Below are 16727 nucleotides of genomic sequence, written 5' to 3' on the forward strand. Positions count from 1 at the left end.
ACGCTACAATCATTATAAAATTAAAAATAACAAACGCACACAAACAAATACACAAGTACTCTAGAATAATAAAAAAGGTTTTTTCAATCGACGGCCTCAATGTTGCCATCTCCAAATTCCGATCATTTTTCTACCACAATTCTTGAAACAAATTAATGAAGAAGATGCATGATGCACAGTAAAATCCAGGCAATTCATGCCAATCCTCACCACAAACTCTAATTAAACTAACAGTGTAACACTTGTATTATTAATATGATTAATTTCCTTCATTAATATAGTAGTAGTACTACTACTATAACACATTTAAATTTGTTAAATAATCATAAAAGCCGATTTCCTTTTAATTTTCATGGAAAATTAAGATTTTGAAATATGAATTATACTCCAGCCCTTAAATAATCTACACCCACATGGTCAGATAGGACTGGCATTTATTTTAAACTACTATTGCAGTAAAGAAATTATTTTGACATGAACAGTGTTACAGATAGAATAGTTACTACTAGAATATTGTGGATGATGTAATGCACTCAGTTATCATATTAAATAGTAGTATATCAGTAAATTAAAATACAGAAAATCATAATATAACAAAATTTTAATAATTTTTCGATTTCAATAAAATCTACATACATCACTTGGACTCCATGCTGTCATGCATTATTAGCGAATTAATCACACGCAACTAAGCTTAATTAGAGCAGATAATCCTCCAACTCAAGGTCATTTACGTCAAACAACACCCCCTACAATAAAAACGTCAAATCGCTAAACGACACCACCTCGTTCTTCACGACTTCTCACCTGCCTCTTTTTGTGAACCTCTGCATGTAAAAATTAAGGCGACCCCTACTTATTAAAACCCCACTGCCATTTTCTCTCTCTACCTTCATTTCCCCCCAAAACAAAGCCAATTTTTTTCATTCACAAAACCGAGGAATTCGCTCGACGAACCGAAGAAGAACTGTACTCTTGCAATGTGTGGTGGAGCTATCATATCGGATCTCGTGGCGCCGGCGAGCCAGTCGTCTGCGAGGCTGACGGCGGATTTGCTCTGGGGAAGCGCCGTCGCCGGTTTGAGCAGGAAGAAGAACAATCGCGGGAGCTTTCGCTCCAAGCATGCGAGATCTGCACCGATCGTCGACTTGGAGGATGATTTCGAGGCGGATTTTCAGGAATTCAAGGATCACTCCGACAACGAGGACGAGATTGGCGCGAAGAAGGCGTTCGGTTTCTCAGCTCCGAAGAGTTCTGGTTTGAAAGGTGAGGGTGAGTCTTCTTCTTGTGGTGATGTTTGGTGTTAGGTTGGTCAGCATGCTATTTCTGGAATGGATTTATGAATATTTTTTTTTGTTTTCTTATTTTCATTTATTTGTGGTAAATGCTCGGTGGTAGCCGGTAGGTAGCTGAACATTCTAGTTAGGATGTGTTTTTGGTATTTGCTTGGTTTTGACTGATGTGTATTTTAGTTTTGTTGATTCTGATTGAATTAGATGAACGAATGTATGAAGGCATTCGTTTTTCGTGCAAAATTTAATCTATGTAGCCTGATCGAATCATAAGTTTTAATTATTGAATCGGCGTCACTAGCTATTATTGATCAAATTCCTTTTTTGTGTGATGATTATTTATGTAGTTTGAATTAATGTTTCACAAATTACAGCGAGGTTCTTTTAGAATGATAAATTGCTCAGGAATAGCTGGAAATTTTGGAATAATATTTTTCTCCCCCAACTTGTATCAAAGAGAGAGAAAATATACAATTTGTCCTTGAGAATATCTAAAATAGCAAGTATGTGCTCTTTTTATTGGACTAATCATATGTTTTCTTTTAATTTTTGTTGTAACCCTATGGATAATGGATCTAATATGTCTGCTTTAATTTTTTTGTCAATAGCCCGAACATTCCAAAGGTATTTTTTCAACGTTGTTACTAGTTTGATGTTTCTTGTTGCTTTTTATGAAGGTATGACACCTACGGACGCTGTTGAATCCGAGGAGGCTGAGAAATCCTTGAAAAGAAAGAGGAAGAATCAGTATAGAGGGATCAGACAGCGTCCTTGGGGAAAATGGGCAGCTGAGATCCGTGACCCGAGGAAAGGGGTTCGTGTGTGGCTTGGCACATTCAACACCGCGGAGGAAGCTGCTCGAGCCTATGATGTTGAGGCTCGGAGAATCAGGGGCAACAAAGCTAAGGTGAATTTCCCTGAAGACGCTCCGCCTGCTGTCTCAAGTAAATGTACTGTTAAGGCAAACTCGCATCAACAGGTTCCTAAGGGAATCCCGGAGGCAGTTCAGCCCAATGAGAATGAAAGTCTGAATTTCATGAACATGCTAAATGATGACTACTTCGATTCATTTGGTGTCGTTGAAGAGAAACCACAAATGAAGCAGCTCTGCTATGCTGAGACCTACCAAACAGCTGATGGGAGCAATCCAAAACCACTTACTCCTACTGATGGATCAAATGTTTGCTTCAGCTCTGATCAGGAAAGCAATTCTCTCGATTGCTCAGACTTCGGTTGGGGTGATAACTGCATAAAAACTTCAGAGATTTCGTCTATGCTGTCGACAGTGCTCGAGGGTGAACAAGCTGACTTTGTGGAGGATGCTGGCCAAGCGAAGAAAGCTAAAACCAATCCCGTTCCCAGTGATGAGAAGAACACTGTCTCTGATGAGCTATCAGCATTCGACTCCCAGATGAAGCTCTTTCAGACGCCATATCCCGAGAGCAATTGGGACGTCTCACTCGAAGCTTTCCTTAATGGTGATGCAGCTCAAGATGGTGGAAGCGCAATGGATTTTTGGTCTTTTGATGACGTCCCAGCTATGCTGGGCGGCATCAACTGAGGCTGCTTAGCTAGTTAATGCTGACTTTATGTACATAAGGCTACATGGTAGTGCTTTCTCTACCCTTTGCTGTAATACAAATTTCCATGATTACTATGTTGTTGATTGGTCATGCTTTCTCTTGATTTTCTCCAGGTGCGGTTGCTGCTGGTGATCAAGAACGGCAAAATCCAGAAACATGCCTAAGCCATGGATGGTGTTCTACTAGGACTCTGCATAAGGGCATTACATAGGTAAAACTAGGCGGAATTCGCGTTTGAGACTTTGAAAAATCGACGATGATCAATCATATGATATATGTCTGTACGGATTATTTTTTACGCTTTTAAAACTTATATCATACCTTATCTGCCTTAGTTTGTTTCAGCATTATTTGTCTGTTATTGCACCAAATCAACTCCAGAAAGAGAGGTTGCAGTTATATCTGGAGCTGGGAGGCAGCATGCATCTTTCAAAACCTGCTTTCTGGCTGACAGATATTACTGGTTTTCTTGATTCATATCATACATTAGAAATGTTGTAAATTTGCCAAATTTTGATAAAAATGTCTTTATTCTCATTTTAAATTATCTTCAATGATGTTTGTTGTCTGATTTATGCAAGCTGTATTCTATTTTGGGGTATCACACAAGCAGATTCTATTTTAGGGTATCACACATTGTGTTATTTCCTTTATTGCCAAGAAACGAAACATTTGATCTTTTCTTATTTTATTCTCTTCTTTCTTCTAATTTTTTCTTTTCATTCAACCCACTAAATAAGTTTTCTTAATTCTCATGTCAAAAAAATTGATTCAAGCAATATGGAGTGAAGGAGGGTATTTTTTTTTTTCTGAATTGGTTGTGGAATTCATATTTGGCAACTAGTGAAAAAAATGGTATTGTTAGGTGAAAATTGAAAACTGTGTTTGTTAGGGAAAAAGGTTGGAAGTTTGGTTCCTTACATTCTCATTGTTTTGTTGCCACCACCACCACGCCTAAATAATAAATAATTTTTGTTGCTTTGATAAAGTCAAATCGATGGGCATAAGAAAATGTCACTGCTTCATACATTTATAATTGACTAATGTATCTTTTAAAGTTGAACAAAAAAAATTCATGATAAAATAATACGTAATGTCATAGTATTAGTAGGGCATATAGTAATAGTCAGGGACAGAACTAGAAATTGTACTAAGCCGGTGCTAAAATTTCACTATAAATACACCAAAGTGTGCTATACCTCGTATTGTCCACTTGCGATGACTTTGACTCATTTATAATAGTATTAAAAATAGTAAAAAAGAAAAATATTAGACAAATATGTCTTCTATATAGTAATTTTATAAATAGGAGTAATTAATATGAGTAGAAGGTGAAATCTATTTATTAAAATTAATGAAAATAGTAAATGAATATGTATAGGCATATTGATCAAAAATAAAATATGAGATGAATAATTGCTGACAAAATATTAATCAGTAATGTTATTATACAAATAAAAATAATAAAATTACAAAATATTAATAAATAAATTGATTTATATATTACTGTTATTATATAAATAAAAATTATAAAATTTTAAATAGTACAGTAATTGATATTAAAACATTTTTCAAAAAGAACAAATATTAGTAATATATTCCAAAACACACAAAACAAGAAATAGGATTTAAATATGCTCTCTGTTACCGAGATCATAATTATGCAACTCCGATTTATCTTTCAACAGCCTGTTTCTCTTCCCTCTTTCCTTTATTTCTCCATCATCTTCTTTCTCAAGCTATTCTATCTCTGTAAAGAAGAAAGTACGAAAACACTACATCAGATTCTAAGAGGACGGCACCGGCCAAGCCCCCGCTGGAGCGGTGGCTTGGCCTATTCTATCTCCGTCCCTGGTAATAGTATTAGTATTAGTAGGGCATATATGTCTCTCAATCTTAAAATCTTACTGTGCAAATATTTTATTAAAAAAATATTTTTAATCATCCATATTTTAATAGTTCTAATAAGTCCGAAGGTTGAATGGTATAAATAAAAAATTCGCCCCAATTAACTATGCAAATGATTAAATTATTGTAAAATACTGGAGTAGGGGTGTGCATTCGGGTTTCGGTTCGCTCTTTTGCCAAAACCGAAAAATCGAATTTAGTTCAAAATCCAAACCGAACCGAAACCGAACTTAAAAAACCGAAAAACCCGAAAAAAACCGAAAAACCTGAAAAAAATAAATATAATATAAATATATATTTATATATGTGTATTTTATTTTATTTTATATATACTAATAGAATATTTATTTATAATATAAAATTAATAATACATATAATATATATTATATAGTAGAATATATTAAAAGAATATATATATATTATATATAATATAATATATTAAATTAATAGAATATACTCCCTCCGTCCCACATAATTTGGGACACTTTGACCGGGCACGGGTTTTAAGAAATGTAATGAAAAGTGAGTTGAAAAAGTTAGTGGAAATGTGGGTCCTACTTTTATATATTAGTTTTATAATTAAATGTGAGTAGGAATGAGTTAGTGGAATGTGGGGTCCACTACCAAAAATGGTAAAAGTGAAATGGGTCAAATTATGTGGGACGTCCCGAAATGGAAAACTGGGTCAAATTATGTGGGACGGAGGGAGTATATATAATTCGTTTTTTCGGTTTTTTTCTTCGCCCGAACCGAAAAATCGAAATATTTTTATTTTTAAAACCGAACCGAACCGAAAAACCGAAAAATCGAACCGAATTTCAAAATTTCGGTTTGATTCGGTTCGGATATTCGGTTTCCGATTTTTTTGCTCACCCCTATACTGGAGTGTTATTTAAACTACAAAATTGGTAAACGAAAATTATGCTTGCACCGTTTTGGTAACTGAAATAGAAAAGGAGTACTATCTTTAATTCGTTGGGACGGAAGTAGTACCATCTTTAATTCATTTCTTAATTATCTACATTAAATTTTATCTTGGAATTTTATGATTACAAATATGTAATATGTTATTGTTTATTATAAATGAATAATTTATCTTAATTTATTGCCATTGGAATTTGGATTAATAGTTTTGGGCATTTCGCTATCTACAAATTAAAAAAAAATTGATCAGCAGCTAAACTATCTCCTGAAGAAGAATTGCACTCCATAAATAAGGTGAATCGGTTAAAATTGATTCCTCTAAGAATTTGAACGCCACGGCTTCTATTCCTGAAATTGGTAACTTGATTCACTCCCTATTGTATTCTTCTTGATTTCATTTTACAGTTGGTAAAAATGGCAGGTTCAGCGATTTTCGAAGCTGTGGCTAAAGGAGACCTTAAACAACTCAAGGGTGAAATCTTGTTTCTTGATTTCCAATTATTGTAATGTCGGATTCTAGTAATACTTTTAATTTCGCAGCAATTAGTAAAAAGGTTGATGACAAGTTGGAGCTGCGGAAAATTTGCGATGAATACTACGATTTCTCCACTGGCCGGAATGTGTTGCATCACGCGGCTGGAATCGGACATTTTGATATTTGCAAATTCTTGATAGAGGGCGTCCAAGTTTATATAAATTCCTTTACTTTCAAGAGTAATATTCCTTATTTTGAATAATTTGATACTTATAATTCTTGAATTGTTTGATCTGAGGATTGTATGCTACTCCTGTGGCAGAAGCTGTGAAAGGGGGACACACCAAAACTGTGAAGTTTTTCATCAAACATCATGGTGTAACTGATTGAGGGATTCACTCCATTGCACTATGCAGTTCTAAAAGGTGAGTGGCTGGTTTTCTAGTTGTAATGCTGTTGTAAGCTCTAATCGATTGGTTTGGTTTGGTTTGGTTTGGTTTCAGATAATATCGAGCTTGTGCAATTGTTGCTGATGCAAGGTGGTTTGGTAGATCGAGATTCTGTAGATGGAACACCTTTACAGATTGCTGTTTCTCGTGGAAATGTTGAGGCTGTCAAGTGTCTCCTATCTCATGGCGCAAACGTAGTCATTGTTTGTTTTGTGTTTCTTGATAACTTCAACTGGTTTCATTTATAAATTAACACACTTTGGTGATGATATATGATCTTTTGATTAAGTTATGAATATATTTCTTGTATTTGCTTATTATATAATCTGCTATCCATTTTGCAGCCGTCTTATTATGATGCAATTGCGGACACCCCTCTTTTATGTGCACTCATTTGAATGCCTCAATGTGCTGCTGCTTGAGGTATGTTTATGTGAAATGAAAATATGTATCTTGTTATAAACTTCTTTAGCTCTGTATTTTAGTAGCTTTTCATAATCATGGGTTAAGTAGTTTCTCTTGGCAGGCTGGTGCGGACCCAAATTCGCATTACACCGCGTTAAGTCCTTTGGGATTTGCTGCAAAACAAGATGACACAAAATTTGTTAAGTGTTAAAGCAAATCCAGATTCATTTCAAGCAGTTAAATTCTATGCCTCTCTTGTTGCAGACATCCTTGTTTAAAACCAATTCACTGTCGTTTAATCTTTTTTGCCACTCGTAGAATAATGTTATTGACAATGACGACTTGCAGGATTTTACTAAACCAATTCAGGATGCTGCGTAATCGTGCTGCTGTGGAGATTTTGTTTCCAGTGACTGAACAAATTGCACATTATCCAAATTGGACAGTTGATGGCATAATCGAGTACACTCATTCTGAAGAATTTAAAACAAAGGTTTGAAACTAATTTTGATCTTCAATTGAATTTGCAACATAACATGTGTATTTATGCAGATGGAGAAGAAAATGACAATCTGCTTGGCAGAAGTAGACATCAGAGGGAAGCAATATGCGAGCAATAAGGAATACAGCGATTCCATCATAAACTATAGAATGGTAGTAAACTTTTTTTTCTCTAAGCCAGTTGATCATCTTCTTCTCATCCATATATGTGATGCGTAGGTATTAAAGCTAAGCACGTGTGAAGCGCGCATGGGTCAATGCAATCGTGCTATGTTTAATGTTCAGAAATGCATTAGACTCAAGCCAGACTTGGCCGTCCCTTACCATGAATTCGAAGGAGAAATTGTTTATGAGATAGTCAAGGTATTAATGTGATCATCTTCAAACTACATATCAATTCCTCATCTAACGTGTAATGATTGTGTTTTGTGAAGAAATTCCTCATGGCATGCCTTGCCTTGCCTTTTCCTTGGATCCTCACAACAGGAAAACCGGTGATGCATTTGGGTAACTACTCAAATTCTAATGTTTTTTTTTTTGTTACTAAAACATTTCTTGATACTAATTGTGTTTTGTTTTTATGGTGGCAGAGTTCAGTGGCGTATCCAGGATTTTCGATATGGGGGTTCAAAAAAATTACTGATTTAAAATTTCACAATGTGACTAATCAATTTTGTTTTCTTTGTTATGTTTTCTTAATTGTTCTAATATTTAAAATGAAATATGTCTTTATTTTTTACCAAAAAACTTCATTTTAAATAAATAAAAAATTATTTTATAGTGTCACGTAGAGAGTCATTATGCATATGAAATACAAGTATCCATGTTTTGTTACTTAGCAATATTAATTATATTAATATATATAATATACTGAGGAGGTTAATTTTATAAATATTACTTTATGATACTTATTTCAAATTAGTAATTAAACTTGAGTTGTTTGTAAAATATTTTACTCTATATTAGTCATAAGTATCTATTAAAAATAATTAATGAAAATTAAATATGAAAGAATATAAAATTAAATTAAAAAAGAATAAGTTAGTGGTTAAACTAATAAATGTTTGTTAAAAACGAAACAAATAATGAAACTTAAACATGAATTGTGAAGGAGATATGGATTAAAAACAAAATTAAATTGATAAAAAGTCATATGGATTAAAACAAAGTTAATGAATTGTGAAGGAGATATGAATTAAAAACAAAATTAAATTGATAAAAAGGTCATACGGATTAAAACAAAGTTAATTTCGAGAAGATAAAACAAAAGCAACAAGGGAATGCGATTGAGAAGGGTTGATCTTGGATCTCCAATATGGAAAACGAGGGCATTTTCCATTGTGACATAAATCAATTTTGTTAAAATGGTACTACATATAATATTAAAGCACAAAGTTTTGGGGGTACAGTTGTACCCCTTGTTCCCATGTGCATACGCCACTGGCAGAGTTTGTTTGTTTGATTACTTTGTTTGGTTGAGTCAGATGAGCAGCCCCGACCAGATTTTGAGTTGTATTCTATTGTAGAATTTTCCCATTTTTTGGAGGAGATAATATTTTGGATCATATTCAATTGTCACTATCAAATACTCCACATTGATTCATAATTCATAGCAAATATTTGTTTCATATACTCCATCCACATTGATTAATAAATTGTGCTGCATTTTTTTTTTCTTTATTCTTCATTTTCGTTAAATAAAAGTTTATGAAAGCTGCGGTCTTTGATTATATTGGATTTGAGACCGTTAATTTATAATGTTAATAAAATTAATATTATATTAATACTATATATAACCGTCGCCTAGTGACATCTCCAATAACAAAATTCCTAGGGTCGGAATTTCCCACCCAATGTATACAACCAATATCTCGGTCAATCGGCCATCTCTCATCTTATTTCGCAGCTCTGACAATACCTTTTTTTCACCGTTTGACCGACTAATTTGAGATATGACTCAAATTCAATTTACATCGACGAATAAGAAAGTTTTAGAAAAGTTGCAAATAGTAGTAATATATTAACATCTATTATCAAGTAAGTCTTTTTTTAGTCTATCTTATAAAATTAGTCACTTTCATTTTTTATAACTTTTTCTTTGTTATAAAGTGAGTCATATTATTCGCTAACAATATTCAAATTACTTTTTCTTCTATTTTTCTGATACTTTTGCTAATTTTGCAAAATTCGTGTTGTTTCTAAAGTCCCAATACATTGATGCATCATGTTTCTTCACATTTACCATTTCAACATGCCATCACAAAACTTCAGTAGGTAAAGACGCATCTCGAATGAGAATTAATATATTCTCAGTTAATCTCTACCTCTTTTTCTAGATCAAAAAGATTATGGCTTTGAGATTTTAATTTCCAATAATTTTTTTTAAAAAAAAATACCGATCGAGATTTGATAAGTTTTTTTGAATTTCTTGTGGAATTGGGTCGCGAATTCAGTAAGTTACAACAGGCACAGCATATAAAAATAAATAACAGCAAAATAATAATTTGCATAACGAATAAGAAATTTAATTAAAACGTAAGTACATGGACGAGCTTAATCTTTTATTTTATCTAATTGGGTAATTTTTATTTAGCCTTTTTATCTTTCGATTCTGGGCTTTGAGCAAACAAGATTTTTTCCTTTGGGCCTATAGAGGCCCAATATTTTAAATAAACCAACAACAAAATAACAATTTTATAAAATAAAATAAAATGCAATAAAAAAATAGATTAAACAAATTATCACGTACATGGATATCAAACCTCATCGTATCTAACACAAGTCACTAAATTCTTTATGGCGTTGCTCTCTCACGGCTCTTTCTCCGGCGCGGCCATTTTCCGCCACGCCGCCACACCGCGAAGCCCGATTCGAGCCGTGCAATCCGCCGAGAACGAGAAGAAGGTTGCTGACACCAAAGATGAGCAAAAACCGCCAAGCCCAAGAAGCCAGTTTACTCCAGTCAGTTTTATATACATTCAAAAATCTGATATTTTCGTAAAATCTACAAGCATTGCGCTTAATTTGTAGAGTAATTGCATTTTAACAGTCTGTAATTAGGGGCGGACACAGAAAAAAAAAATATTGTTACAGACTTCAATTGCTTAATTTGTAGAGTAATTGCACTTTAACGGTCAGTAATTAGAGGCAGACACAGAAAAAAATGTTGTTACAGACTTCAATTGAGCCTACTTTCTAAACGTAGAAGTTTACATAGTTCAAATGCAATTACTTTGTATATTGGTTTTTATGAGGTCAGTAGTTTTTATTTTCCTATCTAAAAGTGTTATGTTTCTTGATATGGTTTTGTTAGTGAAGAAGGGACAGATCGTGAGAGTCGACAAGGAAAAATATCTCAATAGTGTAAATGTAAGTTGATTTCTATTTAGAGTTTTTATTTAATTTGATTGGAATAAGGTTTATGACACAAAACAATAGTATCAAGTTAATTGGGGCAAGTATTCATGCTATTTACTTGAGTTTTCTATTTAAGGTCATGGTTTAGTTATTGTTTAAATGAGTAGGTTTTCTATTTCTATTGCTTACTATTTGTGGTTATCGGATTTTTTTTTTTTTTTGCTATTGAGGCTGTTGGATAACCGCAAGAGTTCTGAATATTTATGTCGCTTACCATCGTCGACTTGTTTATATTTTCTTGTGTTCTTCCGCTACTTTTAGGCCATCCGCAATGGGGCGGACGATGGCACGCGCCCGCCATCGTCCGCCCCATTGCGGGTGCGTGACATAGGCCGCGGACGATCGTCGCGCCCTATACTAAGGGCGCGGAGTATAGCGCGGACGATGTCCATCGTCGGCGCCATCGCCCGCCCCATTGCGGCCTACGCGGACTATGGCCGCGGACGATAGGCCATCGGCCGCGCCATCGTCCGCCCCACTGTGGGCTACGCGGACGATGGTCGCGGACGATGGCAGCGCGAGGAGGAGGTAGTAGGAGGTAGGAGGTGAGAAGGTAGGATGATAAAACTGATGAGGTGGTGCGCCATAGGACGCCCCACTGCTGATGCCCTTAATGTAGTAGTATTCGATTGCGTGTTTGCAATCTCACTACAATTTCGTTGTTGATCTGGCGATGTTTCTATTCTGAATTGCTTTTACAGTGTTGTAGTTTGTCACTTGCCTATTTTTGGCTGAGAGAATGCAAATTCAATAATCGGCACAATCTATATATACTAAATCGATAAATTTCCCATTTCTAGTATTTATCAGTCGGGCATCCGCCTTTCTACAAAGGGTCGGACTATATATACGAAGATCGGGGTGAGGTAGCATAACATTTCCCTCTCTGTATATTATTGATAATTGGCTTGTCTTAATTAATTAATATATGATCTTGGCATTAGCTAGGTGCTGGACTTGCGCATATTTGAGACCGGTGATTTGTGGGACGTACGAAAAAGGCAAATGAGACTCTTATTGTGGGACGGATATAGTAATCTAATTATTTATAGACTTAGGTTTAGTAGAGAATGGGCCCTAAAATAAATAATTGTTGGACTTATATAGAAGATGGCCAGGCCCAATAACGACAAAATATCTGAGAAACTCACATGGCTATGGCCCACCAACCTAAGTTTCTAGAAATAGTCATTGTAATGTCATAATTCAAAGACTATGCCCTACACAAATTTGCACCTACAGTGTAGTGTGTGTGTACAAGTACAAACAAATACTTTCCAATCGAATTTGAACCAATCTAAACTTTCAGTATTTGAGAGATTATAAATTCGAACTCTAAAAATCCAAAAAAAAATCATAACTAAATCTTAATCAAACTGAAAATATAAAGTATTTTTTATTATTAATATAATAGATTAGAATAATTCAAATGAACTTTTATACTAGTATGTATTATGTATAATTCAAGTATTAAGTTTTTTAATTTTTAAAAATGAATTTTGAAGAAAAAGAAAGATGATCTGAACTAATGTTATTTATTTTAAATTTATGCTTTTTTTAACTTACAAATGTTATTTATTTTAAAATTTTGCTTTTTTTATAGGTAATTGATCTCAAAACACAGCTAAAATACTACAAGAGAGAAATTGCTGAACTAAGCAAGAAAATAGGTAAAGCTGAGCAGCAAGAATTTCATCAACTGCAGTTTACATGTTCAGCATTGGCAGCAATGATTATATGAGCCATTTCCTCTTAAACTCCACTATCCTCTCCTCCTATCCCCACTCGCCATACGTCGACATGGTGCTCGGGAATCTAACAACCGTTGTGAAAGTAAGTCTCCGGCAGAGAGACAGACGCAGAAAAAAATTGGCAATTCTCCAAATTTCAAGTTCTTGATACTAATAATTTTTTTGGCAGGCAATACACAAAAAAGGGGGCAGAAAATTCATATTCCTAAATTTAGGAGAGTTGGGATGTTTACCAGGCTTGAGAATTCTCAACCCGGAAACAGATGGTGGATGTTTGGAAGAAGTTTCAGAGCTATCGAAACTACATAACAAAAAACTCGAGACTTTGCTGGTGAAAATGGATCAACAGCTGTATGGTTTCAAGTATTTCCTCTATGACTTCAAAACTAGTCTTGTGGAAAAGACAACCCAGCCCCTAAAATACGGTATACACACACACCTTGTACATTTCTGTACTTACACGCCCCTCCTCGTTTTTCAATGAAGCATGTCTTGCAGGGTTTGAGGAAGGGAGGATGGCGTGCTGTGGGACTGGGCGTTTGAATGCGGTGTTCAGCTGTGGGGGGAAGAGGCCAGTGAAGGAATTTCAAGTCTGTGAGAATCCAAGCAAGTATGTGTTTTGGGACTCTTATCATCTTACAGAGAGGGTTTACAAACAAATGGCAGATGAAATGTGGAATGCAATCAGCCTGAAGGAACTATTCCTATGTTTCTAATGTATTTCTTCGGTAATTTATCATAGTAATGCAATTAATTCCTAATTTATATTTTATACTGGTATTCTGTTGTCAAAAACTCCACCTCTCCTAATGTTGAACAATCCATAAGGGCGATCAGTTATGGTTCTAAAAGCTCATTACAGTTTTGTTTAATGAGGTGGTTCGTTAACATAAATCATGCTCAAGTTTGACAGCTATTACTTGAATTACAGGTGACAATTGACATTCTTCCTCGGTCTAATTCTATAGTCTCAAAATTTGAAAATTGAAACCAACAAGCAAAACTAAATAGGATATATACACACACGCCCAAGAAACAGAAGAAACCAGTGTCTGACTAAATAAAGCAAGGTTATGCAAAAATTCCAAGCATAATTTCATGAAAAATCTAAAGGTTCAGACGGAAAGAACACAGCATACCTAAAAACCCAGCATTTAACATCTCCCCTTTCAATCCGCACCATAGCCATTTACTTCCATAAATCAGGTCTTGATAGAATCCTGTAACGTTTCAAGCTGGCAGATAAAAAAGTGAGTACGTGGCGAAGTAAAAACATAGTAGCACGGCAAATCAAACGAACACCAATATATGTATATGGAACTGAGCAACTCCAGAAAGACTGCAAATTTTCCAGCTTTGTTAAAAGAAGAAGAATTACAGCACAAGCTAATCTGTATATGACAGAGAACAATAAGGTAAAATTCCTGAATAATCTCAAATCAAGCAGACTCTTTCACCAAAAATCATTACAACTACATGATCCATCTCTAAAATGATGAAATCTCTTGCTGTCTCGTGCAACAATTTCCCTGCCAACTATCTTTGATATGATCTTAAACACATTGTGGCAATCGGTGCACACACGGAGATTCTTTATTATACGTATAGAGGCACGTGCTGGAGAAGTCAAGAAACCATGTGCAGCTGCAAGTCTCTCGCTATGAGCCATAAGAGCTTCCTCCTTGGTTTCATGGTCCACGTCATGGAGCACACATCTTATCTCTGGTATGTATCCAACCTCTTTCATATGCTGCTTCAACGCCCTCAGCAATCCGTATAGTCTTTCATTGTCAGGATGGGATCTATCTCCTGCTCTGTATTCATGGACTCTATGCCTAACATCGAGGGGGCCTTGACCAGTTGATTTCTTTTTCTCTTTCTCTTTGTTCATATCACTGGCAGACAGTGGTATGAGGCCTGCCCTCGATTGCTCATTCAGGCGAGTGGGATCAAGGAGCTGAACAAGCTCAGCACATTGATCACCAAGCACCACGTTTCCGTGTATTCTACAAAACTTCAGCAAGGTCTCCCATATTTCGACGGATGGCTCGACTGGCATACTTTGAATGAATTCCATGGCTTCATCTACGCACCCTGCAGTTCCCAACATGTCCACTATGCCAGCATAGTGCTCCATACCAGGAACGACACCATAATCTCTCGTCATGGACTCAAAGTGCAGCATTCCTTCAACAACATCACTTATAACACCACAGGCAGAAAACACCCCAAGAAACATTTGTCCATCAGGTCTTAGCCCGGATTGCTTGAACTCTGCAAACAATTCAAGGGACTCTTCTCCATGGCCATTCTTAGCAAGCCAAGATATCATAATATCCCAAGACGTCAGATTACGTTCAGGCATTTGATCAAAGACTGCAAAAGCATCTTCCATAGAACCACATTTGGAATACATCTCAATTATCTGATTATACATTCTGACTTCAAGATGAGCCATCGTCTTCAAAAGATGCTTATGGACAGATTTAGCTTCAGCCAAAGCCTCATTCTCACCACATGATTTAACCAATGCCATAAACCGAGGTATACCAACTCGGACCCTCTCCTTCTCAAGCAGCTCCAGCAGCTCCACTGCTTCCTTCACTTTCCCTCCCCTTGTGAGTTGGTCAAGATCATCCAGTTTGCTAGTGGCTCGACTCTCCGCATTCATAGACAAATCAGTCGATACTCCAAAATCCGTTACTACTCCACTCTGCGATTCACTCACAGTTCTCTGGTAGTTCCCTGAATTAAAATGATAACTCCCAGCAACATTTTGAGGATGAACTCCATAATCACCACCATTTTTCACCTGCATATCTGCCCTCCCACCATAAGAACCTCCCCTAGAATTCTCTAAACGCCCTCCGCCATGATTAAGTGGCGTCGCATCCAAACCTCCGCCATTAGAGCTCACATTCTGCTGAAACGTTCCATTTCCCATCTGCCCGCCAAAACTCCGGCCATGATTCCGACTATCAAAACTCGAAGAATTATAACCTGATTGATTCCGAACACCACCGCTACCATTACCATACGAATCGGATAAATTCAATCTTTTAGCACCAATTTGACCATAAACCCTACTAGGGTTTTGGTTCTGCTCAATTCCCCCTGAACTCCTGCCACTAAAATGATCATTTCGATTGAAATTCACGTAACCAGATTGATATTCAGCGCTATCCCCATCAAAATTGTTGTAAACGTCAGCTGTTTCAGCTCCAGCTCTGAAACTTCTAGCAAAATTAGGGATTTCCACGGAGCAGGAAAAATCGGAGGAATTTCTCCGGCATACCTTGATTGCGCGTCTCAGAGAAGTGAGCGTGAAGACCGCAGCTCTCCTTGTGTACATTGCCTGAGTGGACTCGCCCGATGCAACTCAGTGAGTCGATCGATTTTAGGTCGCGGCGTTGCACAATTTTTGGTGACAGCTGAAATCCAGAAAGTGAAACGCAAGTAAAATGGGTAACCATAAATGGGTCGGGTCTAAAATTCCAATACCAGATCCGTTTATATGAGGCCCACTTTTTTCGACCCAATTGAAAATTTTCCAGATATTTTTACTGCTGATTTGAAAATTAGTACCAATACTCCTACTACTACTAATAATTACTACTATATATGATTATCTATGAATAAACTCATATAAATGATCTATGGTTAATACTTAATATAAAGACGGAAGTCAAATGGCCATCTATAATAATTACGAGACTACTGTGCTGAAAATAACATCTATTTTGTTACGAGGAATTTGAAGTTGTGATAAAGTTAGTGAATCGTTTTCTAAATAATGGGTTGTGTTCCCAAGTGAAACGTATAAATATGTTGTAATATTTCATTAATATCAATCGAATATAGTACAAAACAAGAAACTAATGGATCATTTTTGACGTTATCGATTGAAAGACGATCAACTCAACTTCAAATTCATAGACAACTTGAATACACAGTAACTTTTATTATCGTTTGTATTCAACGTGTTTTTATATAAGAATCGTCAATTTCTTATTTCGCACATA

The 16727-nt window shown here is 35.7% G+C and overlaps 4 protein-coding genes and 1 pseudogene across 13 annotated transcripts; 4 read left to right on the plus strand and 1 right to left on the minus strand.

Annotated features, from left to right (window-relative positions):
- Positions 1 to 853: 853 nt before the first annotated feature.
- On the plus strand, positions 854 to 3429 carry LOC121769080 (ethylene-responsive transcription factor RAP2-12-like). 2 transcript variants are annotated; one of them, XM_042165758.1, is made up of 3 exons: positions 854 to 1272; positions 1970 to 2900; positions 2989 to 3429. In XM_042165758.1, exons 1-2 carry the CDS (start codon positions 981 to 983, stop codon positions 2851 to 2853), a joined length of 1176 nt encoding a protein of 391 aa, XP_042021692.1. In that variant the 5' UTR covers positions 854 to 980; the 3' UTR covers positions 2854 to 2900; positions 2989 to 3429. The 2 variants fall into 2 exon arrangements, with proteins under 2 accessions (XP_042021692.1, XP_042021693.1); XM_042165759.1 differs by having other exon boundaries at positions 855 to 1266.
- A 2525-nt stretch (positions 3430 to 5954) lies between these two features.
- LOC121767605 lies at positions 5955 to 8323 on the plus strand. Of its 9 annotated transcripts, XM_042163919.1 has the most exons (12): positions 5955 to 6064; positions 6129 to 6179; positions 6248 to 6421; positions 6505 to 6607; positions 6686 to 6825; positions 6976 to 7054; positions 7158 to 7235; positions 7385 to 7529; positions 7589 to 7690; positions 7757 to 7900; positions 7972 to 8044; positions 8128 to 8323. In XM_042163919.1, the coding sequence occupies exons 7-12, from the start codon at positions 7222 to 7224 to the stop codon at positions 8178 to 8180; spliced, it is 531 nt and encodes a 176-aa protein (XP_042019853.1). In that variant the 5' UTR covers positions 5955 to 6064; positions 6129 to 6179; positions 6248 to 6421; positions 6505 to 6607; positions 6686 to 6825; positions 6976 to 7054; positions 7158 to 7221; the 3' UTR covers positions 8181 to 8323. The 9 variants fall into 9 exon arrangements, with proteins under 9 accessions (XP_042019853.1, XP_042019850.1, XP_042019851.1 ...); XM_042163916.1 differs by having other exon boundaries at positions 6129 to 6421; XM_042163917.1 differs by having other exon boundaries at positions 5969 to 6179.
- Positions 6122 to 7029, plus strand: LOC121768575 (E3 ubiquitin-protein ligase MIB2-like). The gene is made up of 4 exons (XM_042165107.1): positions 6122 to 6179; positions 6248 to 6421; positions 6686 to 6825; positions 6976 to 7029. The coding sequence occupies exons 1-4, from the start codon at positions 6122 to 6124 to the stop codon at positions 7027 to 7029; spliced, it is 426 nt and encodes a 141-aa protein (XP_042021041.1).
- Positions 8324 to 10304: 1981 nt separating the features above from the next.
- LOC121769240 lies at positions 10305 to 13500 on the plus strand (annotated as a pseudogene).
- Positions 13501 to 14034: 534 nt separating this feature from the next.
- LOC121769239 (pentatricopeptide repeat-containing protein At4g32450, mitochondrial-like) lies at positions 14035 to 16165 on the minus strand. Its single transcript, XM_042165980.1, has one exon. It carries the CDS (start codon positions 16055 to 16057, stop codon positions 14159 to 14161), a length of 1899 nt encoding a protein of 632 aa, XP_042021914.1. The 5' UTR covers positions 16058 to 16165; the 3' UTR covers positions 14035 to 14158.
- Positions 16166 to 16727: the final 562 nt, after the last annotated feature.

This window comes from Salvia splendens, chromosome 15 (genome assembly GCF_004379255.2).
Source record: "Salvia splendens isolate huo1 chromosome 15, SspV2, whole genome shotgun sequence".
In the NCBI taxonomy this organism is placed as follows: Eukaryota; Viridiplantae; Streptophyta; class Magnoliopsida; order Lamiales; family Lamiaceae; genus Salvia; species Salvia splendens.

Coding starts and splice junctions, on each gene's coding strand:
- LOC121767605 (XM_042163916.1), top strand. Junction 7,691..7,756: donor CCATCATAAACTATAGAATG/GTAGTAAACTTT, acceptor TGTGATGCGTAG/GTATTAAAGCTAAGCACGTG. Junction 8,045..8,127: donor AAAACCGGTGATGCATTTGG/GTAACTACTCAA, acceptor TTATGGTGGCAG/AGTTCAGTGGCGTATCCAGG.
- LOC121769080 (XM_042165758.1), top strand. CDS start 981: ATGTGTGGTGGAGCTATCATATCGGATCTCGTGGCGCCGGCGAGCCAG. Junction 1,273..1,969: donor TTCTGGTTTGAAAGGTGAGG/GTGAGTCTTCTT, acceptor CTTTTTATGAAG/GTATGACACCTACGGACGCT.
- LOC121768575 (XM_042165107.1), top strand. CDS start 6,122: ATGGCAGGTTCAGCGATTTTCGAAGCTGTGGCTAAAGGAGACCTTAAA. Junction 6,180..6,247: donor AGACCTTAAACAACTCAAGG/GTGAAATCTTGT, acceptor TTAATTTCGCAG/CAATTAGTAAAAAGGTTGAT. Junction 6,826..6,975: donor TCCTATCTCATGGCGCAAAC/GTAGTCATTGTT, acceptor TCCATTTTGCAG/CCGTCTTATTATGATGCAAT.
- LOC121769239 (XM_042165980.1), bottom strand. CDS start 16,057: ATGTACACAAGGAGAGCTGCGGTCTTCACGCTCACTTCTCTGAGACGC.